This window comes from Acanthisitta chloris, unplaced genomic scaffold (assembly GCF_000695815.1).
Source record: "Acanthisitta chloris isolate BGI_N310 unplaced genomic scaffold, ASM69581v1 scaffold17941, whole genome shotgun sequence".
Classification (NCBI taxonomy): domain Eukaryota; kingdom Metazoa; phylum Chordata; class Aves; order Passeriformes; family Acanthisittidae; genus Acanthisitta; species Acanthisitta chloris.
In genome coordinates, this window is record NW_008655661.1 from 9,670 (window position 1) to 30,197 (window position 20,528).

The window sequence follows — 20,528 nt, forward strand, 5'->3', positions numbered from 1 at the left end:
CCCACCAACCAGATACATACCACTGCTGAAGAGATGAATCATGCACTCATGAAGCCAAGGATGACTAGGATCAATAGCAAAGGCTCTCTTCACAGACTGAAGCATCAGAAGGAACTTCTCTGGAAAAAAATAAAAGTGTTGTGTATGTTCAAAAATCTATGGTGGGAACTCATTGTATTGTGCTGCAGGAGCATTTAGTGTCTGGAATTAGAATGACCAGAAGAAATTAAAGCTGCGCTTACTGCAACAGCTTTTTTTCTGACACATTTATTTACCCAATGAATTAAGTGGATGACCACGAAACATTCAAACTTGGCTTCTTCAAAGACTGCTTGTGGTGAGGTATCAGTCCAATGAAAAGCTGTGCGCCTCAGCAGGGACTGGCTCCTCACATCTCATCGCTGATTTGTGTTTAGGATCTAATATACACCTTTATAAACCAAAAATTGCTTGCTTTCATTAGTTTTCTCACCTACCTTTTCGAAAATAAATCTCGAAAGCAAAAAGATGTGTCTCTATTTTGTTCTTCACTAAATTCTTCAGGGGTGTTAAAAATTTAATGGCTTCTTCCAAAGGTGCTTCAACCTGCAGATTCAAGGAAATGACACACCACTAAGTCAAAGTTTAAACCTAATAACTACAACAGCAAAAATTAGCCATAGCTGAGTCACAGAGGGTTAAGGCATTGCATAAGATGCTCACATCTTATTGTGTGAAAGATGCAAAATTTGTAACATATTAGTGTCTAAACTGACTAAAAAGTCCAAAAATATGCTTTGTGATGGTTACAAATCACATCTTCATATAGAGATACAAGTCTTTGCTTTCTGTGATATGTCAGTGGCAAACACAGCTGAAGCTGAACCCGCACTACAGCTGCTTGTGCCAACCTACACGCACAGGCCTGAGGTGATGGTAAACAACTAATGAATGACCATGACATTCTGCTGGTATAAGCTTCGGACAGGTTCCTGAAAGCTGTCAGGTCATGGAGACATTCCTGGCCAAGATACCTGGGGGCTTGGGTGTGATGGTCAATGAAAAACTCATCAACCAGCACAGTACACTCAGAGCCCAAGAAGCCAACTGTGTCCAGGACTGCACCTGCAGGAGTGTGGCAGCAGGTCAAGGGAGGAGATTCTCCCCCCCTACTCTGCTCTCCTGAGACACCACCTGGAATACTGCATAGTTCTGGTGCCCTCAGCATAAGGAAGACACAGAACTGTTGGCACAAGTCCAGAGGAGGCCACAAAGATGATCAGAGCACTGGAGCATCTCCCCTGTGAGGACAGGCTGAGGGAGTTGGGGCTGTTGAGCCTGGAGAAGAGAAGGTTGTGTGGAGACCTCAGAACAACTTTTCAATATCTGAAGGGCCTACAAGGAGCTGGAGAGGGACTCTGTGTTAGAACTGCAGTGATAGGACAAGGGGTAATGGGTTCAAACTGAAGGAGATAAAGTGTAGGTTGGATGTCAGGAAAATGTTTTTTACTCTAAGGGTGGTGAGACACTGTCCCAGGTTGGATGAGCCTTGAGCAACCTGCTCTGGTGGGAGGTGTCCCTGCCCAGGGCAGGGAGTTGGGGCTGGGTGATCTCTAAGTTCCATTCCAAGCCCATAACACATTATGATGATACTATGATACCAACAAGTTTGAAGTAACTAGATACTGATCTTCTGGTCTTAGCTAGAGCAAACCAGTAAATGGACAGCTTTACCGCAAATTTCATGCAGGGATTTGTATACAGACAAGTATCTACTCTAGAGGGTCAGGCTTACTCACACAAGGACAGCCCATTGTCCTTCACATTTGTTTTTATGAACATAGACCACTGTCCAAGAAGCAGATACAAAATCTATTGTGTGTCAATAACAATTTGGTAATGTTCAAGTGATACTTCCTTGCAAATAGGGGGGTTGAAGAAAATGATGGACACCTTATTGAGCTTGTGCTAAACACACACCACAGCACCTTTCATGACAACAGCTGCATAACTTCTGTGTCCCACTGAGTTTACATACATCACTCTGCATTTAAACTATCTGCAACCTATAATATACCAGGTTTCAAAGCTATGCCTTTAATGCCAAACCTACATACCCAAACAAGTCCAGGGGCAACTGTTTCTGGGAAGCTGTTTGCAAGTGACCACCTATGTTTGAAATGTTCTTCTGGCATTAGGAACCAACTGTGTTTGGAAGTGTGTATATCACGATTCTGATACTGAATTTGGAATATAATTTGATTAGATAGATAAGTATTATATACATAACTAGATTGGCCAAAGGAATGATATAGCTGCACCTTCTCCCTATAAACCTGGGAACTGTCATGATTTTTCTGGGCTATTGCACACCTCTACTCCAGAACTCAGTTTCAATATGTGCCATTGTGATCGCTTCAATCTTACCTAGCACTGCAACCAGTTCTTCCTACCAGTTAGCTAAACAACAGGAACACCACCTATATTCTCAGGTAACACAGACAAGTTAAGTCACTTGCTTCCTGAGGGACAGCTAGAGTGACATTCACGGACACAGCTTTCAAACATCCCCTCAAGAGCAAGTAACACTCAAGTATGCGTGATGTGAAAATAACAAATACCACATCAGAGCTTTACCACTATTGCTATAAATTAATTTTCCAGTCTCTATTTTCCTTATCTTTCCCTCACATTTTTCAAGTGTTTTCATACGCCTTACAAGTACAACTTCTCGCAAAGGAACAGTCTTCTGGCTCAGCTCCCCTTTATATACACCTCTCTACAGTTCTTAATCCAGATCTCAAAATGCATCACAATCTGGTCTACTACTGTTTACTACACTGTATTTACTACTGTATTACATTAGTAAGCACCTTTGCCAGTTTCTCAGGAATAAGTTCTTCTTTCGGTCCTCCAATTTCTTCATCATCATCGTCTTTCTTCTTTTTCTGATTCCTCTGTTGTTTCTCCTTCTCAGCATTCTTCTTCTCCTCCTCCAGTTGTGCTTTCTTCTGCGCTCTTCTCTGCTTATTTCGTAGCTTCTTTAGCTCCTTGTCAGACATATTTGCTGCACACACACAAAGGGCAAAACCAGGTGACAATGATGTCTAGTATAAACAGCACTGATTAGTTGTCAGACACTATAACCTCCTTCAAACCACACCAGGCAATGCTGTCATTATGTTTCTAAAGGCTAATTTGCCATCAATAGATTATTGCCCAGTCTGTGCTGCTGCTTCATGAGTCAAATTCCTTAATGAAGAAATTCACTAAAGTAATGGGAATTAGCACAACAGTATAACATGCTCAAGGTGGGACAAAGCAATTACTGCACGACTCCACAAATCTGGCACCAAGAGTGAAGTGCACACCAACACAGACTGACTTCCCGAGGCACCGCACGTGTTTAATGCAGTAACTCAATGGCCTAACAAAAATACAGTCAAATAGCTGCACTTGGCATAGACAGTTTCAGCTTTGCTTTTGATGCCTCATAGACAGCTTGCATTTGATTTATATTCAGATCCTCTCCTCCCTCCAATTAAAACATGGAGAATTAATTTAGAACACACCAGAAATGGCTGCAATAAATTCTATTACACTTCTGGAAGCCATACAAGTGAACTGAGATTAAAAATGCTAAAACTTGACAAATTCCTCTTGAAGGATTCACTAGCCTCTACTTGTACCATTTGAGATGCTCCAAGCCATAACCACTTAATTCACTCTCCAATCAGAGATGAGCGTAAAAAAACCAAACTGATGGATTTAAACTTTATTTTTACATCAGAAACAAGAGATGATAAAATTTAAGTTGCTACCTAGTTAAATGTTTGCATACTGATAAACTGCCTGGAAAGAGCTACCACCAAGCACACCTGCTTCAGTCTCCTATTTCATGGCCCACCCACCACAAGAACTCCGTGCTTTCGTAGCCACTCCATGACACAAATGTGTCTGCAGTTAAGAGCTACAACTGCCACTACAAAGCCCATCACTGCTTTATAACAACCGAGAAAACACGTTTTAGTGTAACTTTCAGCAAAACATCTACTTTTACAGGCAGCCCAAGTTACAATTTTCCTATTTTAAGCTGTGTAAAACTCTACTTTTGGCTACGACATTGGAAAGTTGTAAGAATGCTAATCTTCATAAAATACCCACTTATCAGTGAGACTCAATTAGTGAAGCCTGAGGGTTGAATACCTGTATCAGCCTCATGCTCTTTACTTTCATCCGTCAAGGGATTATCATGAAGTTTCAAATAGATCTCTATGGCAATTCGCGCTGCTTTGAAGTAGAAGGGATGTTGTCGAAGCACATCTTCGAGTTTTAACAAGTCCACATAAGACCTAAGGGTGATCTTCCTCATACAGTAAGTGTGAAAGTCAAACTGGTCATCTGTGATTTCTACAAAATGCTAACACAATGTAATATAACATTATTCAGCAAGTATTAACAAGCAGACACCACCTGGACTTTTTTGACATGCTCTCCCCAACTCAGTGAAAGCTGCTGTTTGACAAGCACAACCTAACTATTAGAAACACTGACAAAAACCCCAAAAATAAAGTCATGGTGGAAAGAACACAAGGCAACTTAGGTCAGCATTGAAACTCACACATTTCACAGCCACTTAACAATAACTGCCCTCTGACAGTTTGCAGTTTTAGGGACAAATGTTCTGCATTCGTTGTATTTAAACAGCACTTGAAAAGTTTTTCTTCTATGAACTCCTCTAATTTTTCAAAGGTATAATTCTGACCTCCACTAAATTCCATGGCAATGAATTCCACAACTAAACCACACACGGTGTGAGAAAGTACCTCCTTTGGTTCAAGCTCTGCTTTTCTCATCATCATCTGATGTCCCTTTTTTTCTGTGTGAGAAGAAGTGAGAAGACCCTCCTGACCTTCTACATGAACTTTGATCTACAACTTCACCCTAAACTCAGCTGTTTGCTAAAGCTGAGGATGCAACAGCAGGCACGACCAAGCAGCCTCTTTGTTGCTCCACAGCCAGTCTTCCACTGCAAGTTTTAAGGTGTGACACTCAGATGTAAGCAGTACAACAGAAGAGAAGGACCGTTTCTCTTGTCAGTTTACTCTCACGGTGTCCTTTTGGCTGCTGCTCCACAAAAATTAGCAGAGCAAACTTAATGCTAGCGTTCCCACCCCAGGCAGCTCAGCTGGATACGTACTCTCTCAATTTCATGGCATTTTTTAAGTGCTTCTCCAAACTTGTTCATTGCTTTGTAGGCTTGTGCACACTCTGTCTGAAACCACATGCACTGCATTTCGTTCAGGTTCTCTACTGCCGAGGTTCCTTCCTAAAAGCAAAACCAGCACGACACAAAACATAAGTCTCATTCAATTTATTAACTGCTATTTCTTCCATCTTGTCCTAATGAAAAGCACAAATAAGGATGCTACAAAAAGAATGCTAAATCTCAGAACTGGAGTCCTGAGGGTGGGAAATGTCACAGCTAAGAGGCACTTGCTTTGTTCATTAATTAACAAAGAAGTATTCATGTTACACTTCTGCAAAGAGTCAAAGTCACAAAGAAGTGCCAGGTAGTGATCATTAAGCTGTGGTAGTTGCTCCTTCCTAGGAAGTGGAGATCTTTATTCAGTGTTTTAATAATCTGTGCACAAATAACACATTGCAGCATGACGAAAAGGGCAGAAAAGTCCCAGCACACGGCGAGACCTTGACAGCTGCAGGAATCATCCTTTGAAGCAAATCCCCCAGCTGTGTCTGCCTGAGAACTGCAGGCTGAGCCAAAAGCCACCACTGACAGAAGTCGCAGACTGTTATCAGATCAGCACCAGAGAGCACTGGCAAGGCAAAACGAATAGCGGCAACTTTGACACGTTCTGGTTCAATAAAGGAGACTGCAGCTGTCTTTCAAATCTGGTATTTATATGCACTTGCATATGATGACAGAGAAAGGCCCAGTTCAAACCAGCCTGATTTGGGCATTTAAAAATGAGTAAAAAATGTCAACTCCATTGTCATTATGTTTAATTTAGGTCTCCTTTAATTACTGGCTGTTTTACTAAGGAGCTTGTATTTGAGCAATAGACACAAGATCAAAAGGAGATAAAAAGATTATGCAGAGCAACATCATTAAATCACATTTTTAAAGTTCAGTGCTGGAAAACTGGTATGCTTGCTTTGACTTCATCTTAAAGCTGCTTAGGGCATTGAGGAGGGCCCATTAACCTAAATTCAGTGGGTTTACAGCAAAAACCCCACAAAGCTACTGAGCTTTTCCCTTTCCCTCATGTCTGTCTGCACACAGCCTTCATGCCACAAAGGTCCTTCAAATTTCCCCTTATGAACACTCCTTCCCTTCCTCTTCCTTCAACTTACCCTACTCCAGGTTCCTCCTCCTCAAAAGAGGAGAAAAATAGAATAACAAACAGAAAAGGCTTTGCTTTTGCAGGTAGATCCCGATAGCTTGTTGCCTGTCTCTCATGGACAACACAAATGATACTGCCAGTATTCTAAAAGGATCATCTGACAGTCTGGAAAGACTTTGCTGAGCTCTTCTGACTTTGTTATGAAAGTGCAACAGGAAAAAACAACTAACCTGTGTGACCATCAAACCTATCAAAATAGGTTACTGCGAGGGGTAAAAAGTCACACATGAAGTTAAGCAACCTGCGTAATACAGAGTGGTTCTCCCAGACAACTAGTCACGTGTAAATATAAGTAAACAGAATGTAACAGGCAGCTTCCCTTCACCACTGAGAAACATGGCTGTAGGGATGAAAGCTTGTTCACAGCAGGGAAATATCTCAAAAAGCCTCTCACCTAGCAGCCACACAAAAATTATGTTCCAAGAGAAGTCTGAATTCTCTAATTTACTACCATCCGAAAAAAACCTTGTAAGATGCACGGACAACTTTACCAGGTCTTTCAAGTATCCTACAGAATCAAGACTGAACCTGAAGATTACTGTGAAAACATGATTTTCTGAGAAGTTCTCTCTAAAAGAGATATGCTGCATTGTTCCTACCTGGCAAAAATAACCAAATCCAAGCTTTAGAGAGTTTTCACTTAATACTATGCAATCAGGTTATCCAAGATGAATTCAAACCCTGCTATGCACTACCACGAGTGAAGCAAGCACAGTTGCCCTGAAACAAACTCAGATATTATAGTAAAACGTGTCTGCAAAGTTAAAACAAGAAGCTCTTCCACAAAGGAATTGCACCCAAGTTATTCAAGAGAGCTAGAGTTAAATGCAACAAACCCTCGTAAACTTAGAGCACATTTCTTCTGCTTCTTTAATGGAGTTTGCTTTCAACATATACTTTGCACATTTGGAGTTGATAAATCTGTCTGCTGTGTCCAAAGCCTGAGCCTCATCCATCCACCTCGCAGCTTCTTTAATATTTCCAGCATGCTAAAGAGAGAAAGTCAAGTCAGATTCAGCAGTTATAAAATTTGCACATTTTATCTACTCACTTTTTAACATAACGAGCTAAGTGTTTAAACACGTTTTAATAAATAGCTTTCTTCAAAAGGAACATATCTTTAAAGGAAAATTACTTCCCCTCACAATGGTATTACAGGTCTTTAGCACTAGATGCTTCTGAAAATGCTAAAGGATCACATTGGATAATCCCATTCCGACACAACAGCATAGTGCATTGAGAAATTGTGTTTTAGTAACGGGTTAAGAAGACAGCCAGAACATCAAATTTATCAGTGTGATTTTTAAACTGAGAATTCACATTTTGCTGTACATTTGTCCTTTACTGACTCAAAAACCTTCACAGAGGCTTATTCTTGTCCAGCAAAACCTCACGTAGCTAAACAATGCCCTTACCTAGAAACTCCCTAAAATTCACATTCATAACAAACACACACCTTCTGGTCACTAAGAACAAACCAAACTTACCTTATATATTTTTGCTTTCACCAGGAAGAGTTCTATCAAAGTGGGAGTACTTTCTATAGCAGCATTAATATAGTCTAGAGCCAGGGACGGCTGACCAATCTTATCATAATGCTGAGCCAAATAATACTGGACCCAGAGTAAAGTGGTTGGAGGTTCTTCTTTACCATCATCTGGAAGGAGTGAAATGGAGATAGTTTTGTCATTTAGCTTTGGTAAAACAACCTGCCAGAAGCAGAGTGCCACAAACACAGCCACCAGAGTGAACTCTGCCTCTGTACCAGGCTGTGACACCAGCCCTGGGAGTGTCTCAGAACAGCTGGGTCCAGCTGAGTACATCAGCTTCTAAGTCTTTAGAAGACCTGAGTGCACATAGTTCCCTTTTCTTTCTGTGGTTTTAACGATAAAGGAGCTTATGTGGCAGAAGGCAGTTACATTTTTGTTTCAAGTATGCCCTTAGGGCAGTCAGATGTACCAAACCTCCAAGAACACAAACACCAGCCTCCACCAAAGGCTCCAAGGCTACCTCTTCATGAAGACTGTGCTATCAGCACATCTACGTTTTTGTCTGACATTTCTGTAACTACAGATTTGACACAGCTTTCAAATTTCAGCTTCCTGAACAGTGATAAACTCACATCTTGAAATGGAATACTTGAACTCAGAACTGCAGAGATGCCCGAATTTGTGGACCCAGGAACAAGGTTCGGAACAAGTGACTGTATTTTGAATACAGATATTTACATTTGACAGTTCTGGTTCAGTGCAGTGCTAGGGGGAAAAAAGGAAAGAAACCACATCCCCTTAAGTTTCTTCACTCCCTGCTATTTCCACCAAACAAAAACATGCTTACACCAGGTACTACTTCCATGAAGCACAAGTCTTAGCACTCACCATTTGGGTTAAATAACCTGCAGCTTCTTAGAGAGGTTTCATAACCTATCACGAGCTCTTCTATGATTGCCACCTACACGTGCAAGACAAGACACAAAATCATCTGTGGGCCAGATGGTATTTGATTTCAATTTGAACTACTTGGTGTTACCCAAACTGGCTATTTTTGGTAACAAAACTCTGCAATGTCCCAAATTACATTACACATGGCAACACACTGAATCTCCCCTCTCTTCTTAGCCAATTAAGACCAAGCCTCCCTGGGTGAACACTTACATAAATAGTAAATCTCAGTTTCCTACATTTACCAAACCCGGCTTGATGTATACGGGTACTTCTATTTTTTTCCCCCGAGATATCCCAGGCCATAATATACGGCAGGGTTGGTGGGGTGAACACTGGAGAGAAAGGTCTCCTTCACCCCTAACACACCACAGCTAGGAGGCAGAACATGTAAAAAGTGGAGGGAACACCTACCTTCTCCCTGTCTTTATATAATGATCTCAAAGTATTGAAGACTGGTGGACAACCTTTGCTGAAATTCATCCTTAGAAACTTGTCCAGACATTCCTTAAACTTTTCACCTTGAGAGGAAAAAGACCTGTTGATTTTGTTTCACCACACATTACTCATCAATTGCAGGCTGTTTGCTGAAACAGTATCTAAGAAACCCAAATGTTGATCACTACCTGCAAAGCAAAAATGCACTTACCAGACAGAAAGTTTAATGGCAATCTCCTCGGAACAAGTCCCCTTGGGTATTTAGTCCAGGCTTCTTCGTAGATCTTTAGCCTCTCCATCATATTTGCTGGAACAGAATTCAACAGTTACTTTTCCCTGCCTGTTTGGCAAGAAGGGAAACAGGGGCAGGGAAAGTGATTTCTATCTGGCTAAAAAGAGAATCAGAGTATGTAGCAACTAGTGGCTATATGCTTCCTGAAGAACATCAATTGCCTCTTAACTCTTTTAAATACCGATGTACTAAAGGAGTCCAGGTAGTCAGTATCTCAACCCCTCTTCCAGCAGTGGAACACTAACTCCTTCTCTCTCATCTGAAAAAGAGTTCCTGCCTTACTGCTGTGCTAAAATCTTCAAAGATAAACCATTCAGTTGCATTACCTACAACATAAGATTAACAGTGACAGTAAAATAAAACCTTTAAATTAACACTGTCTTCTAACAAATAAAGGTAGTTTTTCAACCATGCACAGATACTACTGCATTTTTTTTACTCAATTATCTTAGACAAGAATAATACAATAATGATTATAGTTGCATCATGTGTGAAGGGATTGGAGTGGAGCTTACAGATCATCCAGCCCCAGCCCCTGCCCTGGGCAGGGACACCTCCCACCAGAGCAGGTTGCTCAAGGCTCAGCCAACCTGGCTGTGAACACTGCCAGGGTTGGGGCAGCCACAGCCTCCCTGGGCAACCTGGGACAGTGTCTCACCACCCTCACAGCAAACACTTCTGCCTAAGATCTAAACTAAATTTCCCTCTTTTGATTTATTCCCATTACTCCTTGTCCTGTCACTCCAGTTCCCAACAAAGAGCCCCTCTTCACCTTCCCTGGAGCTCCTTCAGATCCTGGAAGGCTGCTGTGTTTCACCTCAATCTTAAAACCCAACTTTTTGACAACGTGTGCACCCTATGACTAAAAAGCAAAACTTAAATGGGGATGTTTTTTTTAAATAACAGTTTTATTATTTAAAGCAATACAAAATTTTCATACATACATGAATTTCAAATATGCAGAAACAGCTTATTTACTAAAAGCTATCAAATCCTTACCTGGCTTAAGTGCCTTTTCTAGACCTTTGTAGTAAGCCCAGTTTTCAGGATTTCTTTCTTGCAGTCCTTTGTAGACTTCAACTGCTTCTTCAAGCCTGCCAAGCTGAAGCAGGAGTTCTCCTGTGTGAAATACAAGAAGTTTCAAATTAAAGTAACAAGATACTGAAGCAGTGCAATTTTAACCACTCTGCAGTAAAAGACTGAATAATCCTTAACCCCATGTAGATTCTAGTTTCTTGGAAGAAATGACCACAGTGGCATTACAAACTATCTGACAGATATGGTTGCACTTTAACAATAGCCACAATTACAGTAAGATTTTTACAACTCTTGAAACTTACTTGAAAATTTAATGTTAAAGGCAAGACACACGTGCTTCTCTCTCTCACTGCAGTGACTGGTTTCTCTAAGTGCAGTTTTTACTACAGGAGGCAATTAAAAGCAGTACATGGTATTTCATGTGTACAGCAGCTCAAAAACAAACTGAAATTGCAGAGCTGCAAATAAAGGAATGGTTCTTCCTTCTGGTATTTCACAAAACTAGCTTCAGTGTTTCAAATCAAGCCATTGATCTGACAAATGTATTCCCTAGATTCCTTCCAACTGCTGTACAAAGCATCCTAACGCTGAAATTGCTACAGGAGTCAGTTTCCCATTTCACAATGGAAAACTCTATTTTAGAAAGCTTTGCTACTGGCAAATGTTAGGCATGAACAGATTACACACCAGAGGTGAACAGTGTCGTTCTGGACTAAGGTAAGATGTTCTCATCTGGTGTTAGGAGGAAAATGCAAGTCAGCATCACCTCTCCTCTACATGACACAACTGACAGGTAATCCTGTCAGGAGACAATGCTTCCCTCAGTTAATAACTTGAGGGCTACACACAGTATCTAATGCCCAAGAAAACATCAACAGTTAATTCACTGAGAACAACAGAAGTGGGAAAATATGCCTTAATTCCTTCTCTGATGTGAAAGTTGGGGGTTTTTTTTCTATCTCATGGTGGCAAAATGCCAATACAATTTTCAGTGTTTCTCAGTTGTACTTCACCCACAACGGCTTTTGCACTCAGAATCTGCATAGAGCACTCATCTCTTCGCAGGCTTTTCTGTGGCACAGAGCAGCTAAGCTGGACAGCAGCACACACAGCAGCTGTGTGCGAAATCCATCAGCTGTGCCCCAGGGCATTTCCAGCCTTGTTTCTTGTAACTTGCTAGGAGGTTTTGTGCTTAGGTTTGCTGCTTGGTTTTTTGTTTTTGTTTTGTTTTTTTTACAAAGTCCTATTTGAAAAGCCTATTTCAGTACCAGACTTGGACCTTGAAACACCTCAGAATACACAGTAAGCCAAGAGATCTTTCAGAGAAAACCACTCATACCCCCAAAGGTCCTGCTACCGTGTTTCAAAAATGGTCTGTGACAGTATAATCTCTAAATCCATTTTCTTTTATATGCAAACCAAATAACATTCAGCAACTGTGGGGAGTCATCTGCAACTGTTTTCTCTGGGGAAGTACACACCTCCCCGAACACTAGCACTGCCTGGTTCCCAGGCTCATTTTGCAAGACAGGGAGATTACTATGAGCAGAAACAGGGCACTAGCTACAACATCTATATGAATAGTATCATGGAGTAAAAAGACTTTGCTTCAAGCAGTCATCCAAACAGATTCCAGCATGGGCCAAGAACAAGCAGTATCTTCAACAGACTGGAAGTTTCACAGAAAGACTATGCAAGCATCAAGCAGGAGAGGAACAACGCATGCTCTAAGAAAGTGCACCTGCTAATAGAGCCCTGAGAATGAACTTCTATCACCCTGCAGTTGTAGCTATGGAATATAAGATACAGTATTGTATGGCTCTGGTATAGTACTGTACACTAGGTTTGTAATCACATAACATTGGGCTGCTAGTGAAAAAGCCTATTTCTATGTACTGCAAGGGTAACTGAGTACCATTAAAAGCCTTCTACTGCCCCTCAGGTGATCCCTCCCCATCAGCAAGTGGTATCCCTGTCAGGACCACTACCAGAGCCAGCACAGCACAGCACAGCACTCAAACACAACTTCAGGACATCAATTTAGGACCATTTGACTGTTAGCTCAAAATTTCCAGAACAGCATGTCCATACTCTGTTTATGTCTTAGACACCTAAGAGAAGAGCATGACAGGGACTGAACAGCTGCAAGACAAGCACTCCTTTGCAACAGGAAAAGAAATTAATCTAAAACCAAATCAAACATGAAGTTCTAGAAGTTGGGACAAGCTGACAGTACAGACACTATGTTATGCATTTAAACATCTTCAAAAAGTCATTACCTTTAGTTTCTTCCACAGCCAGTTTATCACAAATCTGCTTTTCATATGTACAAAGATGCTCCAAGGCTTCTTTATACAGTCCTGCCTCACGGAGGACCTGGTTTTGATAGAGCAGCAGTTCGCTGTACTCATAGTCCACTTTATCAGGTGATGTCTGCACAGGAAAGCAAGACACAGGAGACAGATCAGTCTTCTGATCCTAGAATTTGGGGTCAGGGCCATTTGACTGAAGAAACTGCACAACATTTTCACGCCATAAAAGGAAGCAGTGTTTTATTTTTAGCTGAAGTAGCAATCCATACAGTAATTTCATGTTCTCCTCTTACCTGCTGTGTCTTCCTAAATTCCTCTAAAATTTTTGCTGCCATCTCATAGTCTTCCAGCAGATGGTAAGCGATGGCATAGCCAATCCATGATGCTCGCTGTGCAGGTCGGAGCTGAAGCAACTGGTATCTAGTTTCCTGCAAAAAAGTAGCTACTAAATCTCCTGACCCTCTGTAGAAACCATATAAACTGTCTTCAGTATTCTAATGTTTAAGGAAGTCACTCAGTTTTCTATAAACATTTTTTTGATCAAAAGAAAGACTAAACTTTAAACCACAATGGCCTTCAGTGAATAAACCCCCAAATTAACATCCAAAATAACACGTCATGTCTGTCCTGCCAAGTCTGACTAACTTTGTTAATGCATGACACATGCTCTTCCTGATTTACCACTTATACACAGAATGCAATTAATGCTACTTTGGTAGCAGGAACATTTACTGGTGTTTCAAATTCACTTGAAAGTACACTATTAAATCATTACCAGTCTTGTTAGGCAAAATAGGTCACGGAAACACATCCCTGTTCTTTGGCAAGAAGATAATTACAGCTGGAAACACAGCAGATTTCCTTGGTATCATGCTGTTTTAATCCAAGGAAAAAGTTATTACTTGTTTGGTTACAGACTCCTGAAATGCAACTGCAAGTAATTTAAAATCAAGGAAAAATGTTACTGCCTCCTGAAAAAGTGCGAACTGTCAGCTACAGCGATTAGCAAAGCACTAAAACTAGTCACAGCCGTTTGACTGGAAGGATGATCACCCAAAATATTACAGTGAAGCAAGAAACCCAATCCAACAAACCACAGCCTTATCCCCAGGTTTGAGAGCCAGTCCGCACTCCTCAGCAGCCAGCACACCATCAGCCATGAACTACTGGCTCCTGAGCATCCTGACACGTACTCAGTGCATTCTATAACCACGTGCACCTTGTGTGATCAACAACCACATTTATCCAGAGCCCAGGAGAACGTACATCTGCAAACGCATTTTGGCACCTATGCTAAATTTTAATTGTCTTGTCTCAGCAACAGAGGAATCACCTTGCTAAATTACTAATATGAAAAAAATCAGTGATTAAGTACCCTGACTCAGGAACTGTGCTAGCTGCTAGTTCCCCACAGCTCCGAGAACAGAACTTGCTCTTGGCATACTGATCTTACCCTAATTTGAAAAGGAAATAACCTATGAAGAGACCAACTAATGTGTTTTAAGAACCACAACTTCAGAGGTGCAAGGGAAACCTAGAAAGATGAAAACCTGACCAAAAAATATTATTCAAGGTCTCGCAGGTAAAAGTCTCAATTTTTTTTTCCAGAGAAGAAGAATACTATATTACACCAGTCTACATCAGCCGAAAACCAGGCAAGTTTCCAGGCACAAAAAACATACTTCAGGACAAACTACGGGTTTTTTATCCAATTAATTAATCTGAGTTATAAATAGTTAGAGTGACTAATGTCACCCTTACCTGGATGGCACAGTAAGAAATAAACAAACCTTCTATAGTCATTGTTCTGTCTAATCCTAAGTGAGCTACACGCTGATCATGGGCTGCAACCACAACTGAGCCTGAACCAAACCAACACCTCTGCAATGTGTATTAAACAGAGATGCCAGTTTTGAAGAAATAAAGGTATCTGTACACATCAGCTCACACTGCAAGGCAACAGAAAAAAAATTAACTACATTAGGAGTATTTGTAGAGAGACAATAGAAAGTTTGTGTTTCTTTAGAGAAGAACACATGGCACTACCACCTTGTAAAGGCTGGATAGTATGGAACAACATCTCACATGGCAAACAAACAACTGACACAAGGCAGCAAGTAACTGGGTGCTGCAGTGACCAGGCAGGAAGAGGGTTCCAATCCAAGCTACCAAACTGCACTTAGCTTTACTACAAAACAAACAGGGGAAAACAAGTCTGTAATCTCAGCATTTTGAGTATTAACTCAAGAAGGAGGAGGAATACTCAAGTTCTAATCCAAAATGCCACAGCTCACTCACAGGAGCTGTCACTAATTCCCAGGCTGGCTGGGAGGCAAAACACGACGTTTCACATAGCATACTGCTTGCTTTGCATTATCACCCACTGCCCAGAGAAAACTAGCAGCCACCAGTTCTGCTAGATATCCCTCCACCTTCAAAAGTTAGAGAAGGCAAACTCCTTTGCCTGAATAACAGCAATCTTCTGAACACACTGCCTCGTACCTGGAGGAATCCTTCCCAGAAAACAATAAAATGACTTAAGAATGTCTACAGGTGGATTATACAGCATCAAAAAATGCAAGCAATTCTGCACTGAGCTGAAGACACATAATTCAATATGTCATTAAACTTGTATACTTCACAGAAATTGCTCAGTAGCATAATCTGCTTTTACTTTCATAAAGTATTGAGTGGCACATAGTTGTAACACTCTGGATATTTTCTGAAGTGTAATTAAACAATCTTTGCTGCAGTTCCCTAGGTGATGATAATAAATGCAGTATGTATACTTACCCTGTAGCCTTCAAGATCCCTCATTTGAATCTGTAGCAGAGAAAGATCTCTCAAGATTTGAAGATTGTCTTTGTCCCATTTCAGTGCATTTCTATAGCATTTGATAGCTTCATCATACTTCTTGTCTGACCTCTGAAGAAGGCCATAGACATGCCAACCTAGAAAACTCTGTTAAGGCTTCCACTGAATTGGAGCAGGGAGAAAACAACAAACCAACAAAATGAAGTACAAGGTCCTACATCTGGGCCATGGCAATCCCAGGCACAGCTACAGGTTGGGCAGGGAAGTAACTGAGACCAGCAACGAGGAGAAAAACTTGAGAGTCACAGTGGATGAGAAACTCCCCATGAGCTGCAGTGTGAGCTCAGCCCAGAAAGACAATGGAATCCTGCGCTGCATCCACAGGAGTGTGGGCAGCAGGTCAAAAGAGGTGATTCTTCCCCTCTACTCTGCCCTGGTGAGACCCACCTGGAATGCTGCACACAGTTCTGGTGTACTCAACATAAGGAGGACTTGGAACTGTTGGCGCAAGTCCAGAGGAGGCCACAAAGATGATCAGAGCACTGGAGCATCTCCCCTGTGAGGACAGGCTGAGGGAGTTGGGGCTGTTGAGCCTGGAGAAGAGAAGGATGTGTGGAGACCTCAGAGCACCTTCCAGGAGCTGAAGGGGCTCCAGGGAAGCTGCAGAGGGATCTGTGTTAGGAGCTGCAGGGACAGGACAAGGGGCAATGGGCACAAATTGAAGGAGGGAAATTTAGGCTAGATGTTAGGCAGAAGTTTGCCCTGTGAGGGTGGTGAGACACAGTCCCAGGTTGCCCAGGGAGGCTGTGGCTGCCCCAACCCTGGCAGTGTTCACAGCCAGGTTGGCTGAGCCTTGAGCAACCTGCTCTGGTGGGAGGTGTCCCTGCCCAGGGCAGGGGTTGGGGTTGGATGATCTCTAAGGTCCATTCCAACCCCTAACATTCTATGATCCTATAAAAAAACAGATCCAACATGGCAGTGATAGAAGAGTTGCCAACAAGCTCTCAAGCTGTTTTGTAAGTGGACAGTAGCATTACTATTCTTTTCCTCAGAGAACTTAGCCAGTAATATGTATATGGTCCATAAAATATGCTGCAAACTTAACTTTTCACATCCTGGGGGAGGAATAAAGTAACAGGAGCTCTGAAAATACTATCAAACTTACTCAAACACATTTTCAGACAACAGAAGTGCTGGCACTTCCTGCACTCAGTGTATGGCAAGTATTTAACAACACAATGCCAATTACTAATGTTTTTGAAGCAAATTACATGCTTAAATACCCCAAGTTCAGAGCTGCCGCTTAACGATAACAAATACACAGTGCAAGCTACAATTAATGTCTGAGCTCACTGTGACTGCAAGGACAGGTGCAAAGCATCTGCCCTTAGGATGGCTTAGACAATACTCTGCTTTATTGGAAACCAAATTGAAAATTCTGAACTCCCAGTTTGAAGCCAAATGGTGCTGCTTTTCATTGCTAGTCTACAAATCAACCTGTTACAGAAATAAACCTTTTTGATCCATAAGCAAAGGCCCCATTTTGAAAAGGATACAGACATGACTCTTCAAGTCATTCCTTAGGCCTCTACGCACAAGTTCATAGGCTTCCTCTTTCTTCCCTAGACAGTTTAATGTGAGTCCTTTCATTGCCAATGTTTCTAAAAAAGAAAAAATACAGACAATAAAAGAATCAGTTATTAATTTTCATAGGTTTTAAGCTTTATAGCAGCTCTAAATATAGTATAAATGCAAATTTAGACTCAGTTATCTGCACTAAGATTTCACATTCTTTTTTCACATGGAAAACTATACAGTCAGATTATTCACTTAAATATATCATACCCAACAAACTTTGTACCTTACTTCCACCAAAACATGAAGGAACATTTGACTTTAAAGGCACAAAAAGCTTTCTGCTCTATAAGCATTTTGGAGATTTTTTTTTTTTTAAATGTAAAGGCTCATTACAACTACTTAAGTCTTCAGACACAACCCTGAGACTTCCACACATCCACCCATGCCAAACTAGGTGCCAAAACCCCATAAAGCATTTCTGAACAGTGGAAACAAACTGTCAATTCAGTATTAAGAACTGACTGAAAATACAGTGAAGGACAAACACCTTTTTCTTCTTTTACAGTGAGACTACTCCATCAGAAAACTAGCAGACCACAGAGCCGACAGACCCACAGTGCTGAACAATATTCAGCCTCTTCCTTTCATGGGAGTGAATACCAATTTCCCCTGAAAAGTGAGGTAAGCAAGCAATAGACACTTGCACCATGCTGTAATCAATTTTAGACTTGCAGGATAAAGAATGGCAAGCTGTGACTACTGGTGAGATCAGTCCTTAAAATGACAAACCTTACCGACAGTAAGTGCTTAACATGCATGTTTCTGGATGCTCTTATTGTTCTGTGGGCAAAAGGTCAGCAGTGAAGTGCTATGAAATTACTACTCTACTGCAAAGTACAGGGGAAAAAAAAGCACAAGCCATTTGGAAACTTACCTCCATGTTCTGCAAACTTTGGGTTGGAAAGGATCTGCTTACAGAACTTCAGCCCATTTCTGTACTGCTTATGTTCGTAACACCTCTGTTGAGGAAAAACAAAGCACATTTATTCAAAAACATTGAGTGAAAGTATTTCTGCACCCCTGAAAGTCAGCATCAGTGCAGCTAGGGGTTCTAGAAAATGCACTAATATTTTAATGAACCCTGTTTAATGAGCCTCTTTTGTTTAAAGATTCTTTCCACTGCCAGAAAAAAACCCAAAGAGTATCTCTTAGTAACACCATGAATTTAAATGTATAACTGAAGACACATTCTCAGCACAATTATTAGACACATCACGGAAAATGCTCAGGTAAGACACTACAGGAAGTGTAAGTGCCTACAGAGATTCAACTGTCCTTCATCATACAAGCAAACCGTATGTCACAACATAGTAAGCATTCAACTCACTTTGGCTCAATTACCTTGCACAGGAACCCCACAAGACAATCTCCAACAACCATACAAGCAGGAAAGAAATTTAGATCATTGGAACTTGGCTTAAACTCTCTCTGAAATCAGCCTCTTATGATCAATTTGAATTCCACATACATCTCACATACACCCAAATGTTCAAAACTTGTATACACTAACATTATCTTGCCATACTAATGATTTGCTTCTGTGTGAGTCCTCTTCATTATGCAAGGTGACTGCAATGCACAGTGGCACACAGCACAAACCTTTAAAACCCGTTCTGGTATTTAACTTCTGTCAATCCACCTCCTTCGGCGCATCTTTCAATAGAAGCCAAAGGAGGAAGAAATAATGTTAGAAATACCAATTCATATACTTTGTCACTTCAGCCAGTGGTAGGAATTTCTTACATTTCATTCATTGTAATGAAATAGGCATTTATGAGTAGAGGAGTAAAGGAACACATGTCGCCAGAGCACCAACCCAAATCCTATGATAATCAGGAGGTCATTCATAACAGGACCTCCCTGACCCTGGTTGATCTACTCCAGTGGCAGGATGGCTGACAGGGCTATAAAAACTGGGTTCAGCTGACAGCTTTCAAGTCCTTCTAAATAAGTTGTTGCCTAGGATTCCACCTGTCCTCAAACTGCTCCAAAGTAATGATCTGAGAGCATTCCTAAGCCCATACAAACACCATTTGTCCTCTAGGCACTCACATCAAAAGAAGTCAGGAGGCAGACTCAACAGGTCTTCCCACCAGGCAGAGCATTCAAAAAATAAAATGAATGTCAGGGAAATGTTTAAAAAAGAAAATGGCATAGTTACAACTTTGTTGTTTTACATCGCTTTTCATAATGAAAGGTGTTGTTTAGTGTCCAGTTTTCTCTTCCAAAGCACAGATGGAAACACCAACATTAAAATTCAAAGGTATAAAAAACAGGTACACCACTAAGTGGATGTATTATTTTCCAGGTACTGAAGTCATGTAGCTGAAATCACACGGCTGAAGACGAAGATGCATCACAAACCAAAGATCTTGCTTCCCCTACACTGTCACTACCCTTTGAAGAAAGGCAATCATGGAAATTGAAAGGGAGGAAGATGCTCAGAGAGAGCAAGATGTACTCAAAGAGGAATGTATCAACAAAGGATTAATAGAATGGTTTGGATTGGAAGGATCAACCACTTCCAACCCCCCACGGGCAGGGACACCTTTCACCACATGCTGTGCAAAGCCCTATCCAGCTTTGACTCTGAACACTTCCAAAAGACAACTCCCTCTGTCACCAAGGACAGGAAAAGTTGGCAGGGCAATCACACAGCAAAGGAACATTAAAGGTTGAGTAAGTGGAAATCTGTGCAGGCAGCTATTTTTTTTAACTCTTACTAAACTTGAGCGGGCACCATTTACACCCTTCAGTCATTACCTGCTTTCAAGCAGCTGGCTGAGCCACTGTAATCAGCCACTGGTCAGAGCTGACAGAGCTTATAGGTGACAACACAACTGCATCTGGCCTTGTTTGGTTGGTTTTTTTCAAACTGAAACCATCACTCATAAAAGTCACCGCCCAGGCCTCCTCCCTGTAAAGTACAACTGCCATTTGCCCCCACCCAGGCAGTTGTGAAAGCAGCAAAACCTGACAGAGGTGGTGCAGACACGGGAACTGAAGAATGTGTCTCCAGTGTGTGACAGGCAAAGGGGTGCTCCGGGGTTTTGCCATGTGGCTCTAAGCACAGCTACTCACACACTGCCCATGACCATGCAATCTTGTCCCGTTTAGGTTCCATTAACATATCCTAACAACCAGGCTTCCA

General features: G+C 41.4%; 1 protein-coding gene across 1 annotated transcript in view; it reads right to left on the minus strand.

Annotated features, from left to right (window-relative positions):
- Positions 1-18,336, minus strand: part of NAA15 (N(alpha)-acetyltransferase 15, NatA auxiliary subunit) — a gene marked incomplete at its 5' end in the record, with an annotated part of 22,484 nt that extends 4,148 nt beyond the window's left edge. The window contains 16 exons of the mRNA XM_009084015.1: positions 21-119; positions 477-585; positions 2,853-3,046; positions 4,186-4,399; positions 5,180-5,308; positions 7,241-7,393; positions 7,892-8,061; positions 8,783-8,855; positions 9,260-9,366; positions 9,495-9,590; positions 10,575-10,694; positions 12,893-13,046; positions 13,219-13,353; positions 15,719-15,876; positions 17,296-17,400; positions 18,252-18,336. Coding sequence (XP_009082263.1) covers positions 21-119; positions 477-585; positions 2,853-3,046; positions 4,186-4,399; positions 5,180-5,308; positions 7,241-7,393; positions 7,892-8,061; positions 8,783-8,855; positions 9,260-9,366; positions 9,495-9,590; positions 10,575-10,694; positions 12,893-13,046; positions 13,219-13,353; positions 15,719-15,876; positions 17,296-17,400; positions 18,252-18,336 — 2,101 coding nt within the window. The remainder of the gene's footprint in view (positions 1-20; positions 120-476; positions 586-2,852; positions 3,047-4,185; positions 4,400-5,179; positions 5,309-7,240; positions 7,394-7,891; positions 8,062-8,782; positions 8,856-9,259; positions 9,367-9,494; positions 9,591-10,574; positions 10,695-12,892; positions 13,047-13,218; positions 13,354-15,718; positions 15,877-17,295; positions 17,401-18,251) is intronic.
- Between the last annotated feature and the right edge of the window lie 2,192 nt (positions 18,337-20,528).